Source organism: Bufo gargarizans, chromosome 4, assembly GCF_014858855.1.
Source record: "Bufo gargarizans isolate SCDJY-AF-19 chromosome 4, ASM1485885v1, whole genome shotgun sequence".
Classification (NCBI taxonomy): domain Eukaryota; kingdom Metazoa; phylum Chordata; class Amphibia; order Anura; family Bufonidae; genus Bufo; species Bufo gargarizans.
In genome coordinates, this window is record NC_058083.1 from 179,267,681 (window position 1) to 179,291,027 (window position 23,347).

A 23,347-nucleotide genomic window follows, 5' to 3' on the forward strand; every position below is an offset into this window, starting at 1 on the left:
TGCTCAATTGGCCTGTGTAATACAGGCTTTACTTTATTTAAAGGGGTTATTCAGTTTTTTGATACTTAGAGTCTATCCTGAGTATAGGCTGTCAATATCTGATTTTCCGGATTCAACACCCCGCACCCCAGCTGATGAGCTATTCTGAAGTAGCTCCGGTGCTCGAAGTAGCTACTGAAACATAGGGATGGGCCATCAATAAAAATACTGAATAACCCCTTTAACCCACAGAAGTATAGCTATTGTATACTAGCGCTGCAAACTGCACTGACGACTGACGCAATAGAGTGTATGCTAGCATCTGAATTACGGCTACAGCACCCTGAACGGAACATACTGTAGATCACCATAGCCCTCCTCTTGTCCCTGTTCAGTTCACTTGAACAGTGGAAGGTCTGAACGCTACGGATGTTAGACAGATGCTAAATACGGAAATACCAGGGCCATGTGAGACAGAACCTTGGACTTGCCCCACTGGAATGTAAACTATATTTTGCCTCAGGGTAACAGCGCACATTCTAGGGGCCAATAAGACATCAATTAACCTATTAGAACTTTACAGCAAAAGTTAAAGGAAATGTATCACCTATATTTTCTACTATTTAAAAACAGACAATGATTTTCTAATATGTTTTATATTTTCTGATCACATTTTTGTATTCTATATTCTGGCCTACGCTGCAGTTAACAGAGACATATTGTACAGCAGCCACATGGACCATAAAAACCTTTGAACTGGAGATGACTCATTGACTTTTATGGGACAGTGTTCTATAGCCAGGCAGAGGTAACTATGGAGGGAGTCGAGTAGATCAGTTGTGACCATCGACTATTGTCAATGGTGTGATCCTGTGTTATCTATACAAAGTGGTTTCATTGTAATCCTGGATGTGCTGATAATGAGATGACTGCAGAGTCCAAAAGTGTGAAGCCAATTATGAGGCCCAGTGACCAGTGTGTTTGCTAAAAGATTTCAGTATTTTCTTTTTAAAATATTGAAAAAACGAGATTTTTGTGAAACTCACCTGTAAAATCTCTTTCTCGCGTGGTTCATTGGGGGACACAGGACCGTGGGTATAGCTTGCTGCTGCCACTAGGAGGCGACACTAGGCTGAAAAGTGATAACTCCTCCCCTGCAGGCTATACCCCCTCCAGCCTGGAGAGAGCATATCAGTTTGTGCCCAAGCAATAGGAGTAGGAGAAAATAACCATACGGTAAACAACCAACAACTGACCAATGCCAGTCGGATCAAACCAGAACTGGGGCCATAGTGGCTCCACAACCGCCAACAATCACGGCAAACAGAAATCACTGGGTGGGAGCTGTGTCCCCCAATGAACCACGCGAGAAAGAGATTTTACAGGTGAGTTTCACAAAAATCTCGTTTTCTCGCTGGTATCATTGGGGGACACAGGACCGTGGGACGTCCTAAAGCAGTCCACGGGGAGGGAAAAAAATCACATGCCCCTGGAGAAAAAACGTCCTTGAGGATGCGTAACTCACTGTCGCCTGCAAGAATTTGCTGCCTGGAACAGTATCCGCCGGTGCCTAGGAAGGCACCCGGTAAGACTTGACGAACGTGTGCCCGGAAGACCAAGACACTGCCTTCCACTCTGGAAGCTACTGCACGAGGAGATGGACCCGAGAATCGCTGACCGCTGGTCGGGTGGGCCACGACTCAGCTAGGCGTTGCCCACCCGAGGGCGGAATGCCCGAGCAACTGTTGAACGGATCTATCCGGAAAACATCCTTTGGAGGCCGTCAGCCTTGACAAGGACCCCAGGATAAGAATTGGTAGAAGTCCTTAGGGCTGTAGGCGCCAGACAAGGACAAGCAAACCCAGAGGCCAAATCACATGGCTGATTGAGAGCTCGGTCCGTGTACTACGAGGGAGAAAGAAGAGAAACCCATGTCTGTGAGGCGTGGAAAGGCGACCACCTTCTGCGAAAAAAGAGAACCTTGGACGGAACACCGCCCTATGTTCATACTTAAAGAAAAAAAGTACGTACAAGAAGGCGTAACAATTCAGAGAAAAAAATAATAAACAATGCCACCAAACAGCTGGCTCCTGGCCGCAGCTGTGGAAGCAGAACTAAAAAGCCAAGTCCTTAGGATTCACCTCTGGTCCAGAGAACAGCCCCTAGGGAGCGGAATATTGGTAGACCAACGCCCTCATAGCCAGAGAGGCTGGTGGTGAGATCTCTAGTAAGAGAAGCTGCCTGAGAATCACTAGGAAACAAACGCCTGAGCCAGGCGTGCCCCACTGCCGGCCAAAGTATCAATACCACATGGGAAAAGTAAGTAAAATAAAAGCCAATGTGAGCACCGCCAGTGATGGGAGCCCCGTCACTGACCATATTTCAACAAAACAGTAACGCTGCCTGGAAGGGCAGACGAGTGGAACAAAGATGAGAGAAATACTCTTGCCGGGTGAAGTTCGACCACAACGTCCAACGCCTTCACCATACCCGAGGAACCCTGGGCCCGAAAAAAATAAATAAATAAATAGGGATGGGCTCCCAGAGTCGTACAACCCATGGCTACTGGTCAGCTAGACAGGAGGATAAGGAGATCAGTTATCCACCACGAGGGGAGACCGGAAAGGAAACGTGTGATCCGTACCAGGAACGAAACTCCTACTAACAGGGGACGTCGTAACATACACCCGCTCTACCCGTCTTGGGAAGACTCTCAGTCCACCCCCGGAATGAGCAGTGAAAGAACAACCACCATTGACTTGAGGTGATATCACTGACATCTGAAGAGAGGTAGCACCACTGGCGACACAGTATGACTACTAGATCCAGGTCCCGCTTAGAACGGCAATCTAGAGCAGACGAGTGCCGTAGGGACTGATCTACCCAGTAGAACGCACTCAAAAGGTAGGTGCCGATCAGCCATTGTAATTACACCATCGCCACACCCGAGCCTACGACAGAAGGACAATAGCCAACAATAATGAAGAAAGACCGGCACTCACTATAGCCTTCAACAAAAGATGATGTCTTTTTTGGTCACATACAATACTCTGACGCGTTACGGCTCACATCAAGAGCCTTTCTCAAACATATGGATATGGATTGGATGTGGCAGAAGGACAACAGTTGTCAGAGCCACGTACCCTTATTGGTAGAAAACCAGAAAGAGGCCAGAACTAAAGCCCATTCCCATGTGAGACGGGGGATCCACAGCGTCTAGTGGAGATGCGACACACCGCCAGAAGGGGAGGCCCTACCAGGGAAGCCCCAAGAGTAATGCACACGCCATACTCCAGCCGAGGAGTAGACCACACCGTAGAGGTCACTGATTCTCATGGTAGAGGAATCCGCTGCCTGACGAAAGAACTGTGCAGAAGGAGCCTTCGCATGTAGCGGAGACTCAAACACCCCTCGTGCGGTAGGGGCTACCGTATGCTCCGCCAGCGTGGACATGAGGGGACGGCCTGAGAACATCCAGGAGAAGTTCTGGTATCAAGCTGGCCCAGTCAGTAGAGCCAACCCTAACCCCTCCACCTGACAAGGGCGCTGAACAGGAGCAACTGCCGAATTAGTACCAGGGTAGAACCCCTACCTGAGGGGGGGCTGTCTCGCTACAGCGATTAGGAGCATCTGGCCCTAGCGTGAAGACTACCCTGCAAAGGAGAAGCCGTTGTAGTAGCCACTGCAGATTGCCAGCATAACGCCCTCATCTAGATAAGGATGAGTGGTGGACTCAGCATCCGGAGTCGGTGGAATACTCTGCTTGCTGGATCTTGATCACAGTACTCTGTGCAGTGTGACTGACCTGAACGGTGGAGGCTCACGGGGATGGGGAGTCTCTAGGACACATAAGAGTGGGTGACTCCCCTGAGAGCACAAAGGCCACATTCTTGTGTCTCCAAAGGGTGCATGAAGAAAAGAGGGATACAAAATGGGGGTATCCATAGTCTCCAGTGGCAGTATCCATATGCCACTAGATGGAGAATATCAGGCACCAGCGGTACCGACTGTTGCCACGGACCACCTGTGAAGGGAACCAAGGCATCTAGAGTCGTGGCGTAGCTGAAATACAGCATGCAAAGATGCATAGCGATTCCCCCGTTACTGGATCGTTTGTAGAGGGAACTGCCATAGGAAGTATGTGATGGCAAATGGGAGGTGGAATAGCAACCAACGGAAGCGCAAACCCCCGGTAGGGAAGGGGGTAGCGATAGTCAGAACCGCAAGCTACGGAAGTGTAAGTACCCACTCAATGGAGGGGGAAAAACCGACGGCAAACACTGCACCCAGTGGCAGTGCAAACGCTTTACCTACGATCGGGAGTAACATATCCAGTAAGTACTGTACCCCGAGGTCGTGCAATACATCACCCATCGAAGGGGGTAACGCACCTAGCAGGAACTTGCATATTAACGAGTTCTGTACTCTGTGGGAGGTGTCATCATCCCCCCCCCAGAAGGGTGTAATGCGTACGTAAACACTGCGACAGCAGTGAGAATGCCATCATGCCACCTAACAGACGGTTAATGTATGCTGACAATACTGAGCCCAGTGGAACTTCAATTCCGCCACTCACAGAAAGAGGGACACCTTGCCGGCATTGAGGCCAATGCTAGTGAGGTCAGTCCACCTCAGGAAGGAGGTAAAACCCAAATTAAGCACTGTATCTAGTAGAAGTGTAAATAGTGCCTAAGGAAGGGGTTAATGCATACACCAGAACCGGTTAACACGGACGTAATCTAGGGACCGAATAACTGTCCTGCCTCGGCCCGCTCGTGCGCAGTTCCACCTCTCAGCCTCTAGCCATGGCTGTTGCAGGTTGCGGCGGTGTTGAAATAAGAACCAAACTACCCGGAGGTGGAATGGAACTAAAGGTCTGCTTACCGATTGCACAGACGGTGCTGTAGTAACCAAACGACCCAGGAGGGTGGATTGGGAACTTCCAGAGGTCCCCCGCTGAGTTGCGCAGGGTAGAAACTCAAACAGACGCCCCCGGAGGGTGGATGGGAAGTTTCAGTTGTCCACAACTGGATTTGCGCAGTCGGATATTTGCGCAGTAGTAGCACCATTAACCAACCGGTCTCAGAGGGCGGATCGGGATCCTCCAGATGTACCCCACTGGATTTATGCAGTTGGAGCATCATCAACCAAACGGCCCGGAGGGCGGATTGGGGACCCTTCGGATGTACCCACTGGATTTACGAAGTTGGAGCATTATCAACCAAACGGCCCCAGAGAGCGGATTGGGATCCTCCAGATGTACCCCACTGGATCTATGCAGTTGGAGCATAATCAACCAAACGGCCTCAGAGGGCGGATTGGGATCCTCCAGATGTACCCCACTGGATCTATGTAGTTGGAGCATTATCAACCAAACGGCCCGGAGGGCGGAATGGGAATCTCTCAGATGTACTCCACTGGATATGCGCAGTTGGAGCATAATCAACCAAACGGCCTCAGAGGGCGGATTGGGATCCTCCAGATGTACTCCACTGGATTTTTGCAGTTGGAGTATTATCAACCAAACGGCCCGGAGGGCGGAATGGGAATCTCTCAGATGTACTCCACTGGATATGCGCAGTTGGAGCATAATCAACCAAACGGCCTCAGGTGGCGGATTGGGATCCCTCATACGTACTCCATTGGAACTTGTGGGCTGAGGAGAGCAGGATCTGCATGCGCACAATTTTAAAAAAAAATTTTTTTTTTTTTTTTTTTTTTTTTTACTAATTTTTTATGAGGACCTAGCCCGATATGGAGAAGGGCTGTATACTGCAATATAAAGGCACATTGTGCCTGCAGACAGAATCTATAGAAAGCAGGGGCCTGAAATGAGGGAGGAAGTTCCGGCCTAGAAGGCCGCAAAGCCGGGGACTAAATTATCACGCCGGCCGACCGGGACTCACCTCTAGTCAGTACATAGCGAACCTGGATCGATGTCCGGAATGCGGTCACCTGAGTCCGCTGACCACGTAAGCCCATCGGAGGAGTAAATATGCGTGGCCGAAGAAATCAGAAAGAAATAAAACGGTAGGCCCAAATAAAGCCGGGGCATAAATTTTGCGGCGTCCGGCCGAGTAGGGAATCCGTTCTGCCTGCTCTCCCGGGACGGCTTAGTGGACTCCTGAAAAGGGAGCCGCCGAGAAGGTGCGTCGCTTGGCCGACCGGGAAGCCCACCCGGTCGGTCGGAGAGCGGGGTCACCGGAATAGGGCGCAGAAGGCGCCTGTTTGTAGTCGGGAAGGTGAAAGTAACATGCCGCGGCCGTGGAAAGGGATTAACCCTTTCTACTGAGGTGAGCTGGGCGATGGGTGGAGGATTCCTCACCCCCTCAAGAAGGGGCCATGTGAGGGGGACAGGGAGGGACAGTAAAACTCACCAGACTTCATCTGTGTTCTTCACCCATAGTCTTGTACCAGCAGGGCCACCCCACGACCGCTGGCACCAGGCATCAGGGGTCCATGTAGAGAAGGGCTGGGGAGGAGGTGGCCCTCTTGCTGGCGGGAAGCAGGGGAGCTAGGCTGCCCTGGTCCACTTTGTCTTCTTGGGGGAGGCAGGGCGGTGGAAAGGCAACACCGGCCAGCCTCCCAGGGAGACAGAGACGCATGCGAATCTGTGCCCCTTAACCTAAAAATAAAATAAAATAAAAACAAAAAACGTAAAAGAGCCACCCTGCTAAGCAGGGAGGTCTGCCTCCTACGACACTAAGCTAAAAACTGATATGCTCTCTCCAGGCTGGAGGGGGTATAGCCTGCAGGGGAGGAGTTATCACTTTTCAGCCTAGTGTCGCCTCCTAGTGGCAGCAGCAAGCTATACCCACGGTCCTGTGTCCCCCAATGATACCAGCGAGAAATCTTGTTTAACATAAGTTTGATTTAAACAATAAGCCGTTTTTCTGATCACACATTCTCACATGTATGGTGTCTTAGATGGCACTGAGCATATGGATCCAGCACTATCAGGTACAAATGTATCAGGCGCCTACATCAGTGGGTTAACGCATTATCCCGACAGTGTAACTGGATACTAACTTTAAGCGTTAGAAGCTTTGCACACTGTTAAACTAGGTCAGCGCAATAAGCTTGTGCGCCAACGTGCCAGGAATTACTTTAACGCCTGCTAGATCTGTAGCAGTAATCACAAGCATGCTGCCCAAAACCCTGAGGACAATCCCCTTTCAAAAAATGCAACAGTTAAGTAAATCTGTAGATCATTTACAGAATGCATTTATAAAAAATACTTCCTGTCATGTAATATACCATAGGTAAACTTTCATTTCCTAAACAGCATGAAATATCCTACACAAAGGTGTAAGCTGCTTACAGTTAAAGCATGCCTATACTTCCAGATAACGCTTCAGAATAAGCTGCTTTATGTATATATAAGTGACAGTACTATTACATAACTTCTGTCTCCTTCTGTGTAGGGTCCATCAATAATTCTCAATTATCTCTGAGCTGGTGGGTAAAGACTAGCTGTAATGATATCGGCCCATAGAATACATAGACATCAGATTCTGCTTCCTAACTCTGTATTACTCAGAAACACTGAAAAGCACCATATAGAGAAATAATAAGCAGTGTAGATTTAAATAAAATATAACTCTAAACAACACTGGTGCTTTTACATCTTCTGTGCAACCTCACTTCCACTACTATAGGAACGGAGCTGAGCAATCGGCTGGGGCACGCTCCATACAAAAACCTATTATACTCTGAACGCAAGTACTGGCATCTAGAAGAGGATAGAGGCGTGGACTGGAGTCATAGCAAAGTGTTGCAAGGTAATTATAGAGCTTTGCAATGTGCTGTATGGTTTCACGGGTATCTCTGTAGAAACCGTATAATAGTAAGGGATAGTTAATAGCATTTCGCGGAACCTGATATACAGATTTAGATTTAAATAAAGCACTTGAGATGAGATAGAAGGTTTACAATTAGCTGCTGAATCATTCCTATGTTGTGTCTGTCTCTGCTTCTCAAAGTTCACTTTGTACCTCCTCCCCCTCCCCTCCAAAAACTTCCATAGATAGATGTCATCTGATCCTTAAGTGAGCAGGCAGCCCATCTTGGTCTCACAAGACAGATTGCTCATTCATTTCAAAGGGAAAGTTAGTGTAGAAAAGGTGGAGGAGAAAGAAAACAGCTGAAAACTCTACAATCCATTTTCTCAAATATACTACTCAAGTTTCTTATATTCACCTGTATGATTCATTTATGCAAAGTTGCCTGAAACTGTGGTGACCAGTCAATGATCAGTAAAGAGCAAAAAAACATACGAAAGATCTGTCACCAGATTTCTTAACACAAACTGCATACATTATTAAAAAGATCGATCACAGACCTGATGAGACTGGTGTACTTACTTCAAAAATCCATGTCAGAATGGCTGTATAATCCCTTATGAAAGTTTTTCCATCTGATATTATAATGAGCATTTGATGAGTCCAGAAAGAGCTGCTCATTTTAATATCAGCTGGGAAAACTTTGGTAAAGGATTATAATTGATCTGAACATAAATGACTCAGTGACCTTGTCAGTTCTTTGCATTACTGTTTTCATGTGAATATCATATTTCATAAGGTTTTCCTTATTAATACATCAAGTTGCTCTCAATACTGGTTCAAAATCCTTTTGACTTGGACTCTGCGTTGTCTCACTTCCCCTGTCAGACCTGTAATGTAACAGCACAGCATAGTCCCACCATAGTCCTACCAACCACTGAGCTCCTACAATGCACTGCCCTCAGGTAACAGGAAATTCAGAATTGGTTTGAACAACCATTTTATCATGAAGTAATAAAAAAGGAATACTAGGTAAAACAATATATCGTATATAAGATGTAAATCAAGTGTAGAGTCTTCCTTTAAGTTTAAAACTGTACATTGCTACTGGTATAAGAGCACAGAGTGTTAAGTGTTATACATAGTGTTAAGTAGGAATACATATAGAGAGTAACTCCATAACCTGAGACTCTCTTCCAAGACACATATACACTATGGGGCACATTTATTAAGACCAGCGTTTTAGACGTCGGTCTTAATAAAGCCCCATAGCTGGCGGTGGTTCCCCTGAAGTTATGAAGAGGCGTCGGCCTCTCCATAACTTTGGCACATCCAGCGCCAATCTAAATGTAAGACAGCTTCCTAGCGGTCTTATATTTACTCCATTTTCTACACCTAAAACAGGCGCAGAAAATGGTAAATGAGATGGGTCTGCCGGCCCGGCCCCATTCCCGCCCACTATTTTAGACCTGGTGTGAGCGGGACAAAGTCGCATATAGGCGGATTTCAGTATAATCAATGACCCCCTATTTACATGCTCTTTAGATCCCACTGGATATACCGTACATACAGAAAACATATATATACCTTGTATGTCTTGATCGTTTGACTTTGGACTGCTCCGCGTCCTGCGTTCAGTTTTTTTAATTCCCGTTACACTGCCCATTCCTCCACAGCTGGCTCCATTGTGAGCTTTGCCATTGCCATTATACATAGTCGTACAGTTTCCTAAATGGCTCTTGTATAAAGTGGATGGAGGGCTGTTCAACCGGTTTTGTCTATCGATCTGTTTCAGCTTCTTGTGTTGAGGCTTGCAATACTGGTCTTCTCGGGTGATGTAACTGGACATCCCAAACAGTGGTATGATTTCTGAACACAGAGAAACACACATTGGTAGGAAAAACGGACACATTATGGCGCTATAATATATGGATTATTAGAAGATCTATCAAACAATGGCTGAGCGTAGGGAATAATTATTTCCCTTTCAATGTGCACCTCGAGTGATGGTTACTCAACACGTAAATTTAATTGTAAGTCTATACTATATCAAGGTCAGTGTTATTTATGCTTCGTTGGTAAAATGAATGCAAGCATTCAAACTCCTACAGGCCATGCAGTTCACACACACACAATTTACTAAAGGTAAATGAAAAGCAGTAATGCAGGAGATGGCAAAGCTTAAATATAATTGGGCTTATGCATAAAAGGCTCAGTTTAACAAAGAAAGTGCATTAGTTGGCATGGTATACAGTAGTTCCAAAACTGCAGATCTAGTAACCCTTTTCAGCTACATCAGAAAACTAATTTGGAGCCACAAATTCATTTTTGTACATTTTCACGCAATATTTTATAGTAAGAATAAAGCTTTCTTCAGCATGCATAATTCTATATTTGTAACTCTGAGAGACAGAAATAATTGACCTCTAACTAAATATAAAAGTAATATAATGATTTTAAGAAATGTTATTTTTTCATATGCTACAATAATAATACAATTGTAATATTAGGAAAGATTTCAATTTTTAAGGTGGGTTTAGGTTGCCCAATTGTCAAGCAGATTACCAAGGACAACCCTTCCTAGGAACAGTCAGTCTCGATAATCTGCCCCTTTAAAAGTGCCCCAGATCACTCGATGAACAAGCAAAATGTTCGCTCACCGGGTGAAATGATCGTTCATGTGGACACCAAAATTATTGTTTCTGGATAGCAGATTAAGCTGTATAAACAGCACTCCTCTGCCCAGAAACAATGCAGCTATATGAGGACAAGGATACCAGCAGTGATCGCTCATACTGTGGAGATGATTGCTGCATGTAAATGCCGCTCTTCACCTCCACTAATGAGCAGGCACCTGTGTCAAGGAACGCTTCCGTCTTGACAGTTGTGTACTCGATCACTGCATGTAAATGCAGCAATACAGTGTTCCTCAGTGTTTGACCTGCGCGATTCAGCACAGAACTTTAGAAATTTGGCATAGTGTAAATCCGATGCTAAGTTTACGCCAGAATACTGTCCGTTTGCGGACACCACGTTAGTCAACATGGTGAAGCGCCTGGAGCCTAAGGCTCACCCTGTGTACATGCCAGCAAATGTGCTTATTTTGAGCGGTTTCTTAGGAGTAAATTTCCTCACATTGATGGACCAAGTAAAATATTTCACCACAATTTCATCTGTGTGTCACCAATGAGTGGGGTTTCTAAACTACATGAATCCTCTTCAAGTATTGTAAATATGGATAACAGAAGCAAGGACATCTCTGAAGAAGGACACACAACAGAAGAAACATTACTAATATCAAGGGTGTAACAAGAATTCATAGGGTCCCATAGAAAAGTAAGATGGGGCCCCAACCACCTAAAGTCGGGAATATTGGAAAAACCAAAATATAGTGATAGATAGCAAAAAGCCATCAACGTATTATTGATACGGCCCCCCAATCTCTGGGCCCCATGGCAAGTGCTATGGCTATAGTTACTACACCCATTAATAATATTGCCTAAAAGTAAGACAGTGTAAACGTAGTCTTAAAATGTGCCAGATTTATGCTGGATGACAAATCTGTCTCATCTATAGATTGTATAGTCTAAGTTTATGCTATCCTATATATTGGCTTAATTTTACTCCAAATGTGCCAACATTTTGGCGGATGCAATGAATCCATGTGTCGTTTATGCGAAGACACGCCCCTTACCAATAAGACATGCCCCATTGTGGGGGGAAAGGCGTAAAAAGGTTAGAAAAATTTCTACAACACTTGATAAATGTGCTGTACAGTTTTTTGGGGGGCAAATTGTGCCAATGGTAAACATGTTCTAATGTGCTCTAAAAGATGGCATTTATTTTTATATAACATAATTACAATTTTTTTAAGGTTTTTTGAACCTAAACCATTGATGACCTATTCAGCAGGTCATCAGAAAGAAGAGGTAGTCCTGCTTTTGCGCCACTTCTGTTACTAAAGGAATTATTCTTCCACCACCGCTCACACCACACCTCCTACACAACAACTTTAAGAAGGGCATATTACTGCCCCAAAGCACTGCATTTGATGCGTTTACTTTGGCGGTGGCTATAATCAATTCCTAATTTATAAGGAATTTATAAAGAATTACATTGCAAAATATCTTAATGCGAGTGCTGTCGCGACTGGAAGAGCCTGTTATGGCAGTTCAGCCCCATGCTCTTGAACAGTGAAGGTTTGGAACTATTTTTAAGGATTTTTTAAAATCTAACAGTTTTTTTAAATGTAATATAGAAAAAAGATGAAAATATATGTAAATAAGTGGAATTTAAAGGGGTTTTCTGAGTCCACAATCTTGATGACCTATGCCTAGGATGGTCTTTCAATATGAGTTTGAGGAGGGTCTGAATATCAGCACATCTGCTACTGCAGCAATTCAGCCCCATTCTCTTGAACTGTGAAAGTTGAGAGCTTTGAAATGTGTTAAGGATTTTTATCAAACGTTACAGTTTTTTAAAATTGAATAAAATAAAAAAGATGTAAATATATGCAAAGAACTGGAATAAGGATGAGCAAATCCATTCTTACAAATCAATTTGTCTCATCTACCAGAGCACTTGTCAGTGGCTGCCCCACTGGTAAAGAATCTCCCCATGCTGGTTGATTGACAGGGCCAGACATCTCTCTCAGCCATGACAATCTTGCACCTGCGCTGCTGCTTTGAATAGAGGCGCAACACAGGCTCTGCTTCCAGAGCAGCAACTGTTTATGCACCACTAACCATAAGCTTTGCAGCGCATGCACAATCGCTGCTCCAGTAGTGGTAGAAGAGACTTTGTGCTTGTGCCGCCACTTGCAGCAGTGTTGCGGATGTGAAATGGTCATAGCTAGGCGAGATGTCTGGCCAATTCAATCAAGAGGCAGAGGGAGATTCTTCATGAGCGGGGACACCCCCTCACTGGTGAAGAACTCTGGTTGACAGAGGAAACTGGAGCACTCTTCCAATTGAAGAAAAGGTGATTTATTTACAAACAAGCATCAAACATAGTGACATTTTGACTTAAAGGGGTTGTCCCACGAAAAATATTCTACAGTTTTCAAACCAGCACCTGGATCTGAATACTTTTGTAATTGCATGTAATTAAAAATTTAGCAGAGCCACTGAGTTGTTCAATAAAATGTATCTGTACAGCGCCCCCGCTGTTTGTTTTTTTGTTATTTCTTTGTCCTACTCTCAGAGAAGGACGCACATGCTCAGTTTCATCCTTCATCTGCCTCCTGACATGTGATAGGGAGAGCTGAGACACGCCTCCTGAGCTGTGATAGGGAGAGCTGAGACACGCCTCCAGAGCTGTGATAGGGAGAGCTCAGACACACCTCCTGAGCTGTGATAGGGAGAGCTGAGACACGCCCCTTAGCTGCAGCAGAGAAGACACTCCCCTTGAGCGGTCAGCTTGATATAAATCTAGCAGAGCAATGAATGGGGAGATCTCTGGATCTATGTGAGGTTCAGGGCTGGTTCTAGCTTTGTTAGAGAGATGGTGTCATGTCCTATATGATGTCTGATTTTCATTTTTTACATTAGTCATGGGATAACCCCATTAAGGAAGTCCCTTGATAAACATTTGCTTAAGTCGAAACGTCGCTATGTTTGATGTCTGCTTGTAAATAAATCACCTTTGCTTCAATTGCAAGATTGCTGCAGTTTCCTCCTTCAAACACTTTGGGATTCAGAGCCAGGACCTGACACTGTGTGCACCAGGTACTCTGATATTGGCTATATCCACATATATAGGTTCGTTGTGTTGCTTACTTTTGATCTTTGATTGAATTTGATTCACTCATCCGTAAACTGAAATTTAAGGGTTTTCTGGGTTCACAATCTCGATGGCCTATCCTGATGATCAGAGAGGGTGCGATTCTCAGCACCACTGCTAATTGGTTGTTTGAAGGGGCTGCAACATTTGGGCAAGAGAGGTAGCCTCTTCATTGCAGCTTTGTCCCATTTACATGCATAACACAAAACTGCTATAACCTTCACAGCCGGTACAAAGTAGACAATGTTCAATGTAAGCAATGAAGAGGCCTAGTGCCACGGCCCCTTCAAACAGCTAATTAAAAGGGGTGCTAAAAGTCACTGATCAGATTTCGAACCCAGAAAACCACCAGACAATTACATTAAAGTGACAAAATAACAGAGGATATTATGACAATGTGTTGTTACCAGATAAAAAGATACTTTCATTTCTTTCAATACATTTTACTCAAGTGTTACATGCATAATACAGTAGAGAGTAGAGAATATTTTATGAAGAGTAAAAAAAAAAAAAAAGTGTTAAAATACTGTACCCTGTTCTCCATATATTGTGGGAGGGAGATGATGTGGGAAGAACTGGGGTGGCATTTCCCCTGGCCCAGTGACTGGTGGGTAAAATGGGTTGTGTGAATTGTGTAAAAAATGTGGATGATGTGCAAGGTAAGGAGGCAAATGGTGAGTGGGGGAGATGGCGGATGGATAACTGGGAGGGTAACAATCTGGAGACTGTGGAGTAACCACTACACGTCGAACTCCTGTGCTGTCTTCTATAACCTGTAAAATATAATAAATAATAAATTATATGGTCTCTTATGTGAATGCCAATCAGCTTTAAAGGGGCTTTCCGAAACTTTTATAATGATGACCTATCCTCAAAATAGGTGATCAGTATCTGATCGGTGGGGGTCCGACACCAGTGTCCCCTGCGATCAGCTGTTTGAGAAGGTATCCGCGCTCGCAGCAGCGCTGCGGCCTTCTCGCAGCTTACCTTAGGCCAGTAACATCGCGTTCATCGTCACATGGCCAAGGCGCAGCTCAGCCGCTGTACAATGTATGGTGCTGTGGGAAGGGAGAAGGCCGCAGCACTCACAGGAGCACCGATGCCTTCTCAAACAGCTGGATGGCGGAGGTCCTGGATGTCAGAGCACCACAGATCAGATACTGATGACCTATCAAAAGGATAGGTCATCAGTATAAAAGTCTTGGAAAATCCATTTAATGTATGAAAGTGCACTAGAATATTCTAAATACTCTATGTGGGCAATCACATGCGGCAGATTTGTTGCAAAAATGTCAGTGACTAAAAGTTTGTTCGATATGGCTCAAGTATTTTTAGCATTATGCGCATGGATTTATGCAAAGCCAATACATAAGAATGAGACAGGCAAAGAAATTTCTGTCACAAATCTGCCGCATGTGAACATACCTGCGCTGGCTACTATGCACAACTAGCTTTCATACATAACACTATACCTTACAGGTCAGCAGCACACAGCCCAAGTCAGGGAAAACATCAAGCAATAATATTAAAATAGTACTATGCAATAAATAGGACATTTCAAAAAGTACTGTAATATAAAAAGTAATATAAAAAGAAAGTATTATTGCAGTATACATGCAATAAATATATTGGGGGTCATTTACTAACATATACGCCCCTTTTGTGGCGTATATCTGGCGCAAATTCTGAAGCATGCCATGTTGTGGCAGAATCTGCGACATCTTCCCCGCTACCGCCAGGTCTAAAATTGTTGGCGTGACGTAGGCGTGGAAGGGCTGGCAGGCCCATCTCATTCATCATTTTCTACTCCTGGTTTAGGCTTAGAAAATAGTCTAAATGTAAGACAGCTAGGAAGCTGTTTTACATTTAGAATCGGCGGTGGATACTCTGAAGTTATGCAGAGGCCGAGTTATGCAGAGGCCGGTGCCTTTACATAATTTCAGCAATACACCACCTCTAGTCTGGTAGCGCCCCCTGCTGTTTTACCTTCTAGTCCACCTTCTGCTACATTCAGTAGTGGACTAACATGCCCAGACAGACTATTTACACCTCCACATCCCACAACTCTGATACTATTAAATTATAAACATATTTATCCCGTAATGTCAGTGCCGTAACGGAAAAAAAACACTAATCAAAATGGCCAATTAGAGTACTGCTGTAATTGTACTGAATCATAGAACGCAGTACAAACAAAACCCATAAAACTATGACGGAATCGCGTTTTTTCCAATTTAAAATTTTATTACAACTTCCCACTACATTGTATGCCATAAAAATGGTGCCGTTAGAAAGTACAAATTGTCCAGCAAAAAACAAGACCCATACGGCTAAGTGAGCGGAAAAACAAAAAAGTTATCGCTCCTGAGAGGCAGGGAGGAAAAAAATGAAAATGCAAAAACAAAATTGCCTTCCTCAAAGGGTTAGTATTTTACTTTAGAACATTTTCCTCCAAAGGGCCGGAACAGTGTATAAATAAACCATAAATATTACTCCCAATAACACTTTTTACCACAATCAACACCAGCGCCTGAACATACTGTACATCTTCAGGATTATAAATACATTGGTCTCAATGAAATACAGTAAAAAGTCATGTTTTTTACCATTACAATGACATATTTCTCCTTCCATCAAGGACCAGAGCTCATTGTGCTTATCTTTTTTTAGTTAAAAGGCTCATCCATGCTATTACATGTAACCATGACAACAGATAACTGCAATCCAGACCAGTGTGTAATTGTAGTATACAGGAAAAAGTAAGGACAGAAATTCTGCTACCACTTAACATTTGCCCAAATTGCACTAAAAGCACACTGGCAAATGCCTAACCTCAATTAAGGCAAATTTACTCCTCGTGGATGTTCTCTGAAATGTTGCACTATGCAACTCAATTGTATTGGGATTATATTCTTTGCTTAAAGTGTACATGCACCTATTGTTAGCATTTTTTGCATAAATCAGTAGTACATGTACAGTGGTGGTTTTGACCAACATGTAAACCTAGCAATTTCATTGGGCCCTAGGAATTGGGAGCCCTCCTGCTGCCCTTGGCACCAGAAGGTGGAATAAAGTGACACCATCACAAACATAGGGGGCATTGTACTGCATAAGGTGCACAGCGGGAAGAAATATACTGTGCAAGGGGCATATCAAGAAGCATCATACCATATGGGGGGCTCTAAGAGGCATCACACTGTGGTCGAGGCATATAAGGGGACTACGTGGGGGGGCACATAAGTAGTCATTATATTAGCGGAGTGACCGGGCAGAGCTTAGCTGTGCTACAGGGAGGAGCTTAGCTGTGCTACAGGGAGGAGCTTAGCTGTGCTACAGGGAGGAGCTTAGCGCCACAAAAATGTCAAATCTGCCCATTTGTGAATATATGAAACTTTGTAATATAACTTATAAGGAGAGACCTGTAGCCCCCTATCCTGTTATTTTTTACATTTATATCTGCAGCTCTGTGAATATCCATCATACAGGAGGAGGCGTTATCAGTGACTGACAGCTATCTCTATGTACACTTATACACACAATGCTATCAATCACTGATAACCCCTCCCTCCTGTACCAATAGGTATTCACAGAAGGTAGAAAAGGCAGAAACACAAATGTATCAATTACAGGTTTTACTGATTATTTCCCCATAAAATATATATATATCAATCTGCTCGGCTTCTCCTGCTCTACAACATGGCGCTGTCACATTGCATTGCCTTTTTTGTGACAGGTCCTCTTTAAAGAGAATCTTTCATGGGATTTTTTTAATTTTAAACTAATACCTTAGTAAGTAGTCCACCTGCTGCAGATGCTATTGCATTTTTTTTTTTTTTTTGTCAGATAGTCCCCTCCGTTGTGCCACTGTGCCCTCTGTGTGTTCTGGCGCCCAATATGCTAATCAGTACCATTAGTACAGGATGAAGGAGAGCTCAGTTCTCCTTAGTGGGCATTTCCTTCTCCCTGGCTATGATGCTGTCCAATAACAGCGGACTGCTTTACAGCCAGGGACAAGACAAGCTGTTCTTGTGAGATCTGTTACATGGACACCTCCTAACTGTACCAAGGGGGCGGGGCGCAGCAGAGGGGACTAGCTAAAAAATAAAAATAAAAAAAAAATGCAATAGCATCTGCAGCAAGCGGACTACTTACGAAGTAAAAAAAAATAATAATCCCATAACAGGTCCTTTTCCACAGTGTGACCACTTATTGTGGTAGCGCTACAGGTGCTCACACACTAACATACGGTAAAAGAGAATCTGTCATGTGACATTAGGGACACTGTGAACATACCTGCGAAATGTAACCAGGAGGTACATGTATTGGTGGGATGGACCCATTGGGGGACATCATTGGAACTTCTGCAGGACCTGGAAGAGAAAATAAAAACCAATTAACTCTTTCTGGTGCACTGGCACGTATCTGCTCCTCACGAGAAATGGAATAAAATGCTCCATGTCAGCAGCGAAACTGCTTTGGGTCCTATTCACTGATATTGGAGTGTGACTGTTGTGGGACTTATCGCAATATTCTGCCACAAAATAAATCCTAATATGTCTGCCCCAAAGTGTCTATAAACCTCTCCGTGCTCAGTTCTTTACTCAAAGCTGAAATATTTCCGCAGGGAATACTATCATTGACCTATACGGAGCAGGTTCTAATATTTCACTAGGCTTTTGCTCCCAGTCATTTATGGCATTCCACAAATTGCACATTATTTCAGAATCATACTCTATAGGGTCATTACATAGTAGAAACTGTAAAATATGTTCTGCAGAACCATTCCACTATTATATTTACATCAGCTAAGTAATAGGTTCTGTAAAACTTTCTGCATGATGTCATCAGCTTACCCTGAGCCTGAAAACAAGTCAAGTCTCTGCTCCAACATATGTCCATTCACAGAGTAAAATGTAGCGCGACAAATGAAACATTTTACATATACATGACATATTATCACAAAACACTGCTTCCAGCCGCCGGTGTCATAGGACTCTATTCCTCAGGAGGAACATTGCCAAAAAAGTTGGGGTGCTGTGTAAAATGTAAATAAATGTGAATAAAAACGGGACTGCAATGATTTGCAAATCTTAGAGGACCCATATTTTATTTCCAGTAGATCACAAATCACATATTACATGTGCAAAGTGAGACATTTTACCATTTCAGGAAAAAAATAAACTCATTTACAACTCAAAAAAGTAATTGGTACTAACATAAAACAGCCTTAGAAGCAATTTGCTACTAAGTCACATGCTGGAGAGGCAGAGTCTCTCAGAAACAAAGATGGGCAGAGGTTCACCAATCTGCAAAAAAACTGTGCCGAAAAATTACTGAAAAATTTCAGAAAAAGTGTCGGGGTCCAACTTCCCCCACCCCTGCCAATCAGCTGTTTGGGTGCAGCTCCATGGCTGGAAGTCGGCGCACAAACTACACAGCTCCACCAACCTTGCTGTTACTGCAGCGCTGCTCCCACTGACTTCTTAGGATAGGCCATTACTTACTAAAGCCTGGACAACCCCTTTAAGTACATGAGACATATGCATATGCCCATGAACATATACACAAATACTGCAGCTCAAAAGGCCAGATTTCTGTTACCTTTAGGAAAACGTTTACACTACAAAGTTAGCAAAGGCAAACTTCCATGGTGTTAACTCCATATATGCTATGGCCAGGGGTGTAACTACCATAGCGGCAGACCAGACGGCTGCTATGGGGCCCAGGGCAGGAGGGGGCCCAGTCTTAGTAGGGATTATCTCCTCTTCTACTGGAGTTGAAAACTTGGTCAGGACTCTACCCTCTAAAGGAACAACTTTTAGCAAACGAGGCAATGGAAAAATGGCCCAAGGGTCATTGAAAAGGGTTTAGGCAGAAATCCTTCTGTCCTGTGTGGCGGGCCTGGTTTGATCCTTGCTATGGGGCCCTTACTTCTCCATGTACGCCACTGGCTATGGCACTAATAAAATCTGCAAATATACTCTACGTGGGCTCAATACACTTAAAATCCCGGCTTCCGAGTTCATCTTTGTCGGACGGGATAAGCTAACAATGATGCTAAGAGGCTCGCTGGAATTCCCATTTCCCAAATTCCAGGATCTGCTCCCTGTGACCTTTGACAAATGACTGTCCCGTAAAGGGTCTGGCACAAAAAAATGTAGATTGCAAGCCTGAATGTGGCCGCTGTGACCACGCATTCCCAGTGACTTCTGCTTATGCAAATAATGTAATCCCTTCCTGCCACAACACAGCTATCTCAATACTGGCATTTTCTTGAAAAGTGTTGCTGGTTTTAACAAATATACATCTTGGTTAAAGGAGATGTCCGTAAATGTTTTACTATTTACCCAAGACGGCTTTGAAGTTTTATGCTAAGGCGGCGCACACAGGACTGCTCATTATGTGTCTAACACTACAGACGGACACCTCCACAAGGCCAGTTGTCAACAACGTCAACAAAACCCCTTTATATTTTAAAGGATAAAAATAAAATTAAAATAAAAGCAAACAAAATCTTTCATTCTGATATACGGTAAGTTCAAAGGGCACTGCATATAGAATGAGCTGCAAATACCTATCCGGAGCATCTGTAAATGTAGAAGGCTACATAAGAGTGTGAAGAAAAGCCACACAATTTCTCCAACTTCATGCTTCTGCATTGTCATCAGGATAAGTCAACATGGGAATTAAAAAGCTGAGGGAAAATCCATATGCTGTTGCAGAATTTGCTGCAGATTTGCCGCAGATTTCATCCTACGCATTGAAAATGGTAAAAACTGTGGCATCACAATTTAAAATTCACACCCCAGTAAATTTCCACACAGATTTTTTACATGTGGATAAGATTTGTTTAAATCTAGTGTAAAACGCTGTATATCTTCCACGCTCAATTATGTAACAGAAAATTCACTATCTGAACGCTTCACATGGACATACAGATGTAGAAAACATTAACCTGACACGTAACGCAATAAATATACAACTGCAAGAAACTTTTAATTGACGCTTAACAGAAGCGATTGGAAATGTTGTTCCAGTCTTCTGCAATTGCGTATTTAAAGGGAATGTCCAAGTTAAAGGGATTGTCTGGTTCAGAGCAGAACCTGGACATACCCACATTTTCACCCAGGCAGCCCCCCTAATATGAGCATCGGAGCATTTAATGCAATGCAGCGCAGGGCAAGAGAGCGCATCGGAGCATAAAATGCCCTGATGCTAATATCAGGGAGGCCAGAGGGGTGAAAATGTGGGTATAATAGCATAATAATCACAGGGATCCAGTGCAGAGACCATATTGAAGCCACAGAGAAATAATAGACCTCCGAGGAAGGCCTTGATAGGCCGAAACATCTGGTCACATAATCTAATACCCATAATCAATTGAGCTTGAGAGATATTACTGGATCATGAATTCTATGTGATGTGATATGAATAAAATGCCTTAATTTGCAAATGAAAAGCCGTGTGCCGCAATTTTCTATTTTACTTGCTACGACTGACAAGTCCTTGCTGGCACTGGCAACGGCGGTGTGCGGTGCTCTACCTTTAAGACGTTGCTCTATATTTTCCCAGGCATCCTCTGTTATAAGCTTTCATAATTAAATGTTATACAGTTTCAAATGATTGTACCCTCTTACACTTGTATCATACAGAAGGGACTGTAATGTCACTTCTCAGCAAGATATCAGCTGCTGAGTTTTTTTAAACCGTATATTTAAAGGCATTGTCCCACCAAAAAATATTCAAAATTTTTCAAACAAGAACTTAGATGTGAATACTTTTGTGATTGTATGTAATGAAAAACTCTGTATAGCCACTGCGTTTTTCAATAAAATGTATCTGTATAGCGCAACCTGCTGTTCATTCCTTCCCTTATTTTTCCTTCCACCTCAGTAACACTGCTGAGATGGTCGCGCATGCTCTGTTCATCCTTCAGCTTTCACCAGCTGCTTCTACTGTTAGAAGCTGTGACAGTTATAGGAAGAGAGCTACAGCAGAGAGGACACATCCCTTCAGAAAGGGCACGACCCCAGAGCTGCTAGCCTGAAATAAATCTAGCAGAGCAGTTTCAGCAATGAATGGGAGAGCTCTGGACCCTTGTGAGGTACAGGGCTGGTTCTAGCTTTGTTATAAAGAGTTTGTAATGTACTATATGATGTTTGATTTTCATCTTCATCAATCATGGGATAACCCCTTTAAAGGGAGCCTGTCACCAGGAAAAGCACTATTACTATACTAATATGTATTATGTATTATATATATATATATATATATATATATATATATATTCCAAAGAAGCTTAGTGCAACGCTCACCTGCTGAAATCACTTTGGTAGCACAGAATTGACCAGGAAAAGATGAATCCAGCTTCCCATAAAAGTGATGACCTTTATTTCTTCACATAGTAAAATCCCAAAATAAATGCAAGATACAAACAATGTCTACACGTAGACATACTTTGTTTGTATCTTGCGTTACTTTTTAGATTTTACTGTGTGAAGAAATAAAGTTCATCGCTTTTTCGGGAAGCTGAATTCATCTTTTCTTTAAAAACATATATATATATACAGTACAGACCAAAAGTTTGGACACACCTTCTCATTCAAAGAGTTTTCTTTATTTTCATGACTATGAAAATTGTAGATTCACACTGAAGGCATCAAAACTATGAATTAACACATGTGGAATTATATACTTATAAAAAAAAGTATGAAACAACTGAAAATATGTCATATTCTAGGTTCTTCAAAGTAGCCACCTTTTGCTTTGATTACTGCTTTGCACACTATTGGCATTCTCTTGATGAGCTTCAAGAGGTAGTCACCTGAAATGGTTTTCACTTCACAGGTGTGCCCTGTCAGGTTTAATAAGTGGGATTTCTTGCCTTATAAATGGGGTTGGGACCATCAGTTGCGTTGTGGAGAAGTCAGGTGGATACACAGCTGATAGTCCTACTAAATAGACTGTTAGAATTTGTATTATGGCAAGAAAAAAGCAGCTAAGTAAATAAAAAAGAGTGGCCATCATTACTTTAAGAAATAAAGGTCAGTTAGTTGGAAAAATTTGGAAAACTTTGAAAGTGTCCCCAAGTGCAGTCACAAAAACCATCAAGCGCTACAAAGAAACTGGCTCACATGCGGACCGCCCCAGGAAAGGAAGACCAAGAGTCACCTCTGCTGCGGAGGATAAGTTCATCCGAGTCACCAGCCTCAGAAATCGCAGGTTAACAGCAGCTCAGATTAGAGACCAGGTCAATGCCACACAGAGTTCTAGCAGCAGACACATCTCTAGAACAACCGTTAAGAGGAGACTGTGTGAATCAGGCCTTCATGGTGGAATATCTGCTAGGAAACCACTGCAAAGGACAGGCAACAAGCAGAAGAGACTTGTTTGGGCTAAAGAACACAAGGAATGGACATTAGACCAGTAGAAATCTGTGCTTTGGTCTGATGAGTCCAAATTTGAGATCTTTGGTTCCAACCACCGTGTCTTTGTCCAACGCAGAAAAGGTGAACGGATGGACTCTACATGCCTGGTTCCCACCGTGAAGCATGGAGGAGGAGGTGTGATGGTGTGGGGGTGCTTTGCTGGTGACACTGTTGGGGATTTATTCAAAATTGAAGGCATACTGAACCAGCATGGCTACCACAGCATCTTGCAGCGGCATGCTATTCCATCCGATTTGCGTTTAGTTGGACCATCATTTATTTTTCAACAGGACAATGACCCTAAACACACCTCCAGGCTGTGTAAGGGCTATTTGACCATGAAGGAGAGTGATGGGGTGCTGCGCCAGATGACCTGGC

The 23,347-nt window shown here is 43.6% G+C and overlaps 1 protein-coding gene across 4 annotated transcripts in view; it reads right to left on the reverse strand.

Moving 5' to 3' along the window:
- Positions 1-23,347, reverse strand: part of FNDC3B (fibronectin type III domain containing 3B) — a 373,528-nt gene that overhangs the window by 198,370 nt on the left and 151,811 nt on the right. For all 4 annotated transcript variants that reach the window (XM_044291978.1, XM_044291975.1, XM_044291976.1 and 1 more), the window contains exons 4-6: positions 17,835-17,911; positions 14,074-14,314; positions 9,348-9,629 (exon numbers count right to left, since the gene is read on the reverse strand). In XM_044291978.1, coding sequence (XP_044147913.1) covers positions 9,348-9,629; positions 14,074-14,314; positions 17,835-17,911 — 600 coding nt within the window. The remainder of the gene's footprint in view (positions 1-9,347; positions 9,630-14,073; positions 14,315-17,834; positions 17,912-23,347) is intronic.